The sequence below is a fragment of the Prunus persica genome, chromosome G8 (genome assembly GCF_000346465.2).
Source record: "Prunus persica cultivar Lovell chromosome G8, Prunus_persica_NCBIv2, whole genome shotgun sequence".
NCBI lineage: Eukaryota > Viridiplantae > Streptophyta > Magnoliopsida > Rosales > Rosaceae > Prunus > Prunus persica.
The window spans coordinates 2,022,685-2,032,375 of NC_034016.1; the positions used below are offsets into that span (position 1 = coordinate 2,022,685).

General features: G+C 35.5%; 2 protein-coding genes across 3 annotated transcripts; one reads left to right on the forward strand and one right to left on the reverse strand.

The window, feature by feature from the left end:
• LOC18767858 (protein MKS1) lies at positions 273-1,996 on the forward strand. Its single transcript, XM_007199911.2, has one exon. It carries the CDS (start codon positions 897-899, stop codon positions 1,548-1,550), a length of 654 nt encoding a protein of 217 aa, XP_007199973.1. The 5' UTR covers positions 273-896; the 3' UTR covers positions 1,551-1,996.
• On the reverse strand, positions 4,789-9,275 carry LOC18767991. 2 transcript variants are annotated; one of them, XM_020569582.1, is made up of 7 exons: positions 9,168-9,275; positions 8,868-9,055; positions 6,511-6,596; positions 5,731-6,192; positions 5,428-5,649; positions 5,201-5,325; positions 4,789-5,109 (listed from the first exon to the last, which is right to left on the reverse strand). In XM_020569582.1, exons 2-7 carry the CDS (start codon positions 8,877-8,879, stop codon positions 4,907-4,909), a joined length of 1,110 nt encoding a protein of 369 aa, XP_020425171.1. In that variant the 5' UTR covers positions 8,880-9,055; positions 9,168-9,275; the 3' UTR covers positions 4,789-4,906. The 2 variants fall into 2 exon arrangements, with proteins under 2 accessions (XP_020425171.1, XP_020425170.1); XM_020569581.1 differs by having other exon boundaries at positions 8,868-9,275.

Consider the following 9,691-nt stretch of genomic DNA (forward strand, 5'->3'; position numbering starts at 1 on the left):
CTCTATTAGAAAGGTGGTACACAAAATGGTATATAAATATAGTATGAGTAGCATGCTTATTCTTTTTATTTGCATATTAATTACGATTGATAAGTCATTGATTTGAATCATTTTACGGATGCACGATACAATATGCTTTGTTATATATATATATATACATATATAAACTAAATTATGTATTTTCTTTCACACAACTTATCACGATTCACATATATCACAGTAATTGTTTCATGTAATATCACATGTGTCTCATGATAATAAATTTTTTTCCTTTTGATATGAAAGGAGACCGAACCAACAACTTCAGGTGAAAGTTTAATGTTCTTAACCACAAACACAGTATATGTAGTGTTAGTGATATAATACCATGAAATACCTAAGCGCTCTCTCTCTCTCTCTCTCTCTCTCTCAAAACAAAAAAACCAAAAACAAATGAAGAAAGCTTATGTTACAAGGGTATATAGTACGTCATTGCCTCTCAGAGTGACGAGGCACACAAACGACCCCTTCCAAGTCCCACATTACGACAATTTCAATTCAAACACCATCCCACCACGAAACCGGCCTTTGTATCCCTCCCGTCCTAGTAAAATATCACTTCCACAAGCTAACCTCATAGCTAGTAGCCAATTTTTACTAATTTCAATATTGTTGGATTATTTTATTTAATTCATCCCCCTTCATTTCATTGACCGGCTCTCTCTCTCCTTTAAATATTTCATGTCACCACATCTAGCTCTTATGTCCTCCTGCCCTTTGAGTTTCCAATATTAATATAACATGATACATAAATTAATCTCCCCACAACTTCATCACCAAAACCCCAAAACAGATCAACCCTTGTTCTTCTTTTTCAATCCGTCTTCGTCTTCGTCTTCGCCTTCGTCTTCACCGGCATGGATTATTCGGCAGGCAAGTCTCCGAGAAGAGAGCTTCAGCTTCAAGGCCCACGTCCTACACCTCTCAGGGTTCATAAAGACTCTCACAAGATCAAGAAGCCTCCAATTGTGCCCCAACCCTCCTCACAACCACCCTCCCAGCAGCCTCATCTCTACCAGCAGCCACGTCAGCCGGTCATAATCTACACCGTGTCCCCGAAGGTCATCCACACAAACCCTAGTGAATTCATGGACCTTGTCCAACGCCTCACGGGCTTAAACTCTTCTTCATCTTCTTCCCCACCTACTCAAAATAATCCTAATAATCCTCCCAATTATGACAATAGCAATAACAATAATTCTCGTGATGATCAAGTGATGAAGACAAGTTCTGCTCAAGATGTTGCGCAAGGGATGGAGATGGACGGTGATGAAGGTGGTGTGAGGCAGAAGGGTTTGTTTCCGGGGATCTTGTCACCGGGGCCCGCTTCGCTCAATCCGATTCCTTCGAACTTCTTCTCTCCACCGTCGGATAGCTTCTTCCATGATTTGAGCCCGGTGCTCCATGGAAACAGGAACTTCATAGAAGGTAGCTTCATGCCTAGTCCTTCAAACTTCTTTTCCCCTAGCACTCCATCCATAGACTTATTCAACAATTTCCCCGATTTATAGTTTTTCTTTCCTTCTTTAGTTTTCTATTTTCAAATTCTTTTCCTTCACAGAAAGAATGGGAATTTCAGCGGAATTACTTAGAGATGTAGATTGCTTTTGGGTTCCTGGTTTTTTTTCTTTTTTCTTTTTTCTTTCAGAGATATAGAGTTTTAGTCATTGGTGAAGAAGATAATACAAAAGGGACTAAAGTGGAATTTTGAATTAGTTTTGGTGGGGAGGCAGGTGGGAAAGTTCTTAGATTAATTGTTAGTTTAATATTGTGGGCCGCAGGATGGAGAGTGGCTGGCTCTCAAATATCATATATATGATACCCATGCTTTTGTTTTCGATACCATCTTTTGTCATGTACCTTTGGCATGTAATTTCCAACACATGTAGTTGACCTTTCTCAATGCTCTTTTCAGTTTGTTTTATACGTGCTTTGCACTAATTTATACTATTGTTCACATCCCTTGCATTTCGAACTATTCTCTGCTAAAACGAACATAACCATCCACATTAAGGTTCTTATTCAATGATTGTTTTCATATATATAAAAATCAATGAAATTGAAAATTATTTTATCATCCAAACTAGAGAAACACGATTTCTTAGATAAAAATAAAATGACAACAATAATAATTTAATTGGGGGGGAATAGTTAGGATGTTCACATTTTTCATAAATGTAATCAGTTAGGTTTCCGCTCCCGTTTGTGGTTGAGCAGGTAATGCTACCCAGTTGGATCGACGATCGAGTCCATTTATGTGGAGACACTCTTCTAATCCCCGATAACATAGCCTAATTTTTGTACTAATTACTCATTCTCTCTTCAATATAATACTATCTTTCTCTCAAATGTAAACATCCTAATTTTGAAGCTTCCTATATATATAAATGCACACATGCATAGTTGTTGAAACATATCATCCTAGAAATAGCATGAAGTTATGAAAAACTCTCTTTTCTCTTAGTATTTGATAAATGAGTTCACTAATTAAGCAACTTCATATTAAGCAGCATGACATGGGATTTTTACTTATATGGAAAATATAGCATAACATATATGAGTTATTTGAATATCTTGGAAAAAGAAGTAACTACGAAATTAAAAGAACTATGTGTACTGTCAATAGCTCTTTTCGTAAATTCATTTATGCGTACTGAGTTAATTCTACTTATACGAAAATCAATTGACAATCTCTTAGACTTCTGTGGTCCAAGAGATCGAGACTGCTATAATATATATATACACTAACTCCCGGGCTTGCAGAAACTAAAGTTATTCATTACGAAACTAATTTTTATTTTTTTATTTTAAGGTGAGACAGAAACTAACATTATGTAGATTTTCAGACAAAAATTGCATGCATGGAAAATACATGCAGCCGCCTATGCCCAAGTTATCCAAATGAATAAATAAATATATAAGTGGTAAAAAGGTGATTAAAATTAAAATATATGCAGAATTTTATGCATATGACCATTCATATTTGTCTAAATATAGAGGCTCGGGATTTTCGTAGATGTTTGCATAAATCTAGCACGATCAAGCATAAATAGTTAAATTGGCAGTCGAGCTTATAAGTTGAACCTTCACTCTCACACCAAGTCTTCCAAACTCCTGCACAAATTTGTAAACTCCACGGGTCCACGACTCTCTCTCTCCAACTCCAATATTATATCAGTGTGAAATTAAGACTTTCCTTAATTTACAGATAATTTATTTTTAACTTGAACGATGCGATAAAAGAACTTTCCTATCGGGAGCTTGCTAGTTGACTATGGAACTTGCCCGCTTATATATCCTTCTAGAAGACAAGGGTTATTTATTGCTGTTAAAATCCGGTGCTTGAGGTGACATATCTATATTTGGTGTCTCAAAGTCAAAAAAAATTCAATATAATAATCATTAAATCATATGCTTTGCTATAATTGGAGTGGTTAACAGCAATTAATTAAGGAAGGATTAGTCCACAAAACTATCAAACAGACTAAAAAAGTAGTAATTATTGAAAGAAAAAGTTGGATTTAGGTTGGCAGCCTCCACAGGCTGGATCAATAGAATTCTAGGTTGCACATTAGCTTTTCTTAACCTAATACACGGATATAATAAAGATACGTGTAAGTTGTAGGTTATATAATTATAATTAAAGAAAGGATAATTATTTGTCTCACGATAGGTTAGAAGCAATCTACTAATTGTTAATGTGATATGCACTTATTTACAGGAAATAATGAAACTAATAGAATCTAGTACATTATAATGCCCTTAATTATAATAATTTAGAGAACCTCAGTGGTACAAAGAGAGGGCGGCATGTATCTTGATCCGGCAAGCTCACCTCAATCAATACAACCCAAAAAAGAGAGAGCATACTTAGCTAACCTAGGAACGAGGCTTCTGAACGTATAAAGGAAGGAGTACTATCTTGAGTTCATAAGTAACTGCTATTAATCACTTGAGCTGTTTTTGTGATAAAACTCCTTCTTTAAGTAGATACTCATATCACATCAGCATGATATCGTTGTATGATCTTCCTATAAAAATCTCTTTATAATAATCTTTCTTCCTTTCTAATCAAAAAGCAACCTTAGGATACATAACATATATATTAACAATTTGAGCTAGAAGTCCTTTTTAATACAATATATGGAGTTCTTTAAGAATATAGATAATCGTATCACATCAACATGATAACGTGGTATCACCATTCCATAAAACTTTCTTCATATTAATTTCTCTACGTTTTTACCTAGGCTTAAACGAAGAAATTTAAATGGGATATGATCAAGAAGGAACGTTAGGATAAGTAACAAATGTTGAAAAGTCGGCAAACTTTCATCAAATTTCTATTTTGGCTCAGTGAGCTATGACATATCACACAGCACTCTTGATCGTTAAGGTCTTTGCCAAGTTGCCAAGTTGCGTATGAAAATGAAACCAGTGAATTTTGGCACGTTTCTCATACTAATTTGAAATAATAATATGAGATATTTAATCATATACATGCTGAAAGAAAAGGACTAAAACATGGGATTGACTTATCTTTCCATTTGCATTAGTATCATTAGTTCCTCAACCACAAAGTCGTAGAAAAAACTGATTTGATTGGGGCTTTACTATTTCTAAAACCCCTCCTATGGTGCTATGCTAAATTCCTCCAATTCATCTTGGAAATATTACATTCTTTTTTTCTTTTCTTTTTTTTGGTAAAAGAAATTAATTCTCATTTATCGGAACTGAAACTGGCCACGCAAAGACAAATCCCAGCATCTACTGGTAAAAAAACCTACAATTATCAAAACAAAACTACACTAAACATCATACTGTACAGGGTTTGATTGAAAATAAAATAAAATTCAATTCACATGAATTAAGAACAATAGGAATTGAGTGGTTCAGGATCACAACTAATATCTACATTGTTGCTCAACGTACTAACTGGACTCTGCCCATAACAGGTTAACGTTAAGGGCAATGCAACGTCTTTCTCCCCACCGGGAGCATTACCATTTGTTAATTCTGGAAATTTCTTTGCCCTAAATACTCCCCATAAATAAATCTTTGTCTGAAACCCTGCAAATCAATATAGTCAACACTGCTATTCACCTGAAAGGAGAAAAAAAAACTGGAAAAGCTTTAAACAAATAGCGATTTCAAGACTCACTCTGATATTGCTCGGGCAGTATAGTCGAAGTGAAAACTAAAAGCTCAGCATTGTCCAGAATGGCTTTCATAGCAAGATCATCCTGGATCATGCTAGCCACGAGACTGTCAAAATCTTTCTCATCTCTGCACCCAAAGAAAATAATAATAACTAAGAAAAACAGCGAATTTTAAGAAATCCAAACAGCAAAAGTAGATGGACAAAAGTAAGACAGTTAAATGTATCACCTTTCGTTGTCAGGAAAAAAGTAAAGAGCGATACTCCGGTCACTAGGCCCCAACTTCTCAAAAGCTTTTGGCCACACATCAGTCCTACGAACCAATTCTGGAAAAATCAGCAACGGCAACAGTTCTGCCTCCTCGCGCACTTTAGGACAGGCTAGGCTAGAGAGATGGGCTACAAGTCCACTAACAATGTTGAAGTCTTTGTTGAATATGCTTAGACTTCCCCTGTCAATAAGACAAACTAGCTCATGATTTATACCCTGCCCACCATAAATTTGAAAGAGGCGGAAAGGAAATTTCTTTTACCTCCAGATTGGATCAATGATAGGCTGTGCAGCAACATAAGAATTGTGTTCTATGATTTGTAAAGCATCACTAGTAATAATTTGAGAGGTTTTTACAAACTCGAGAACGTCATGGAAGGAATTGAACTGATATTCAAGAACTTCTCTGCACGGATTACCAACATTCTGACCACTGTCACAATTATTACTGCCCTCAGCCTCATGTTCACAAGGGCTACCTTCACGTATCTGTAAAATCATTTTATCCCCTTCACATATCTGCGCCTTTTTAGCCACAGATTTAGGAAAAGTCAATCTATTCTTTTTCCTCCTCCTTTTCTTCAACTTCTTGTTATGATGATTTTTTGTTGATCTTACTGATTTATCAATTGTAGAAGGCTTTATAATCTTTGGTTCACAATCCACACAAAGCCAAGTAATATCTTCATCAAAAATATTTTCTGCGGGCACATCAAGGCAATAACTGCAAAGAAATAAAAGAGAAGAGGCATCAGTTGATCACCAATCCATGCAAAATCATTTTAAAAAGTTAAAATTGAGGATTCAGGCAGCTAAGATCTCATAGAATTTGTACTTTTAAATATGATTTCAAGAACTAATTCAACGTCAACTTGCAGCATCATTACAGTCATGCACGCATCTTTGCTTTCCAAAGTTCAATAACCAGGAAATGAAGCATTTATTTCAGGATAATGTGGTATATAAATAACAGTAATGTGTCAATTCTTTGTCATGGGAAAAAGAAAAAAGACAAACAAAAGAAAAAGGAAACAAGTTATACAGATGAATAGCATAATTCTGGCACTGTTCACAGTAGATTAAGGCATCTTCAAAGCCTCTGTCACCACACTGTTGACAAACAATCACCTGCAACAACCCACAGTTAACGTTAGCATGTTTCTGCTCTACTTATAGATTATTAATTAGCATAAAATAACAAAACAAACAATCCCAGAACACAAACCAATACTAACTCAATAACTGGATCCATATAAACAACCAAAAAGAAGAGACTACAAGTTTAAAGTGATGTGGAAGTAATCATGAAAACTTATTCGTTCAACCATTATCCACAATTACCCAAAAGCACATGTTTGTATCAGCTCCACTCCCTCCTCAATCTTTTGTGTCAGCGAAAAAGGATTTATGCAAAATCCCCTTAACTTTTAACCAGTAAGCTGGTCACTGACACTACCACAGGCGTATGATCAAGTTTAGTCAACGACTAAATTCTTTAAAAAAAGAGAAGATTTATACCTCGAATAACTAACAACTGATAGATCATTTAAATAAACCAATAAACCCATTTTTTCAACTGGCCAGACACTAGATAGTCAATTGCTAATTTCTATTAAGTTCTGAGAGAATTGAAGAAGAATTGGAATACAGTTGAAGACAATGAATCCACAGCCACATGCTTGCCCGAATAAGCACGTATATGCACACATACATAATTTTTTTTTCTTTCTCTAGGGTTGGGGAGTGAGGGGGATCAAACAACCCCAGTATTTAGCAATATCAAATCTGATAAACCAGTCAACCAAATGAGTTGGTATAAAAAAGTGGAATCATAAAATCCATTTTCTTGAGGTACCAATCAAAATACATTCAGATATTTTTCCGAAACTAATGAGAGATGCCTAATTAATGACCCAAAAAACAAAGGTGGACATATGAAATCATTTATAATGCATGCTGGAATCTCAGAGTTATTTGAATGAAATAGCATCAACATAAATGAGCATTAATAAGAATCAATGTTGTTGGAACAAGATAGTAGGTTTTGCTTTATCTTTATTTTCCCCTGTATTGACCGGTAAAAGAGGATCCATCAAATCAAACATGGCCATATCAATAATTGGAAAAGAAAAAAAAAAGTGAACCTCAAACACCAATAAATATATTGTATGTTACGCAGTCTAAGTGGTTAAAATACAACTACCAAGAGTAGCCAAATTTGATAATTTAGGACTACTTAAGTACAGGTTACATTAACAATTATGCTCTGACATCTTCGTTCTTCACGCACATCCGGTTTTCATTAAAATCTAATGCTTATGGAGACATTAAATGATACATGAGCCTAAAAGTCAAGAATTTCTTGTACATACTGAAGCTATAGAAGTTTTATTAATGTAAGAACATGAAAAAGGAAAAAGATTGGATGAATCAATAAACAAAAGAGAAGATCCAATGATATTACATCTTTAATCATGTTAGGAAGGATGAAACCAATGAAAGACAAAAAGGAAAAGCTGCCTTTATTTATAATCTCTAATCTTAATTAACAGGGCTGCTTACTGCGAATCTGGATATATAATTACCCCAAAGAAGACAAGGCAAGTTGGGGTGCAGATAAAAAAAGAAACAACTTGGGTTTGCAGATTTTGAAATTTGATGGGTTAGACAGCAAAAATAACAATAATATATTAATTAGATCTATATAAAAATAAAAATAAAGATTTCAAAGCATTAGCCCTCTAGCATTAGAGACTCATGAATAAAAATGGAAACAGAAAATAGAAATGCAATTTATAACTGTGGTATAGAATCTAAAGCTGCTCAGTATAGCGTTGTATAACTGAAATGCCTGAGCAGAGACAATCCTAAAGCATCATAACATATTCTGGCTCCGCCACTCAATTACTATCACTTTCCTGGAGAAATTTTATACTCCCAGTAATTACTTTACCATCTTAAAAGTCGCTGGAAAGAACTAAGTAATTTGAAGGCTAAAGTAAGGCATAGAGCAAACACACCCCACATATGACATTGACTTAGGAAGGAACCAGTCTCAAATTACAGAGTCAAATCTACCGCTTTCACAATAAATACAAAAGAAATTCTTATAACCACAAAACTAAAAAGAGGAGACCAACCAACAAAATGCAACAGCTTAAAAATCAGCAAAAACTTTACTTATAAAAGCAAGCAATCTCTCTGACCTAAAAGTCCACAATCACACTCCCTCAAACACTTCCCAGGCTTTCAAAAAAAATCAGCAAGACAGTTTCTACTAACTTAGCGAAGAACCATTCAAACATATTGAGTAAATCGAAACTTTTCAGAAGCCAAATATGAAATTAAAATTGGAAAATGTAGCCAAAATTCAAATGGGTAGTGTGCAAAGAAACATACCATAGTTTGCATGTTCTCAAGGTTCCAACAAGAAAGTTGCAACCCTTAAATTTTCTGTGAAATAAACTGCAACACGAGAACTCTGTGGGTCAATTGGGAGCGAGAATGTGAGAGGCACGGCACGGAGGAGCCAAGGGCATTAGGGTTTCGAAGAGGTCGTCTTTCAGTGCTGCTCAATCAGTGAAGCACTGCAAATTTGTCAGAGATCTGGGTTTTGTCAGTGAGAAGATGAAATCGAAAGAGAAAATTGAAAATGTAAATATTTTGTCGGAAAACAAATAGGAGGGAAAATCTAAAAACCAAGAAATGTAAAGGTGAAGCAACTGAAAATAGTGGTGGTGGTCGTGGAAGGAAGCGTGGCGCTTTGGGTGGGAAACAAACCATTATACGGTACGTCGTTCACTCACCTTGAGTGGAGTGCAAACGTGAAGTCGTTTCGATGTGAACGATAAAAGTACTCCTACTGCAGTGACCCGTGTCAAAAATTAGACATGACATGTCATGCCTTGTCTTTACCTATATGACATTACAAAGCAGAGCAAGATTGCAGAGTTGTTGAGTATGTAGTCAGAAGTTCAGACTGTTGTAAAAGTTTGAAGGTGGAGCCCACAGAGGAAGTTTCCTTGCATCTTCCAGGAACTTTCCTTCCCTGTATTTATCAATTCAGGAAGTTTCCTTGCATCTTCCAGGAACCTTCCCTTCCCTGTATTTTACCAAAACCTTAGCCTATAAATAGGCATATCACTTGCAATGGAAAGGGTGACCAACGGAGAAAAGAAAGAAAGGGGAGAAGAGAAAAAGAAGAGAGAAGGAGAAGAGAAAAA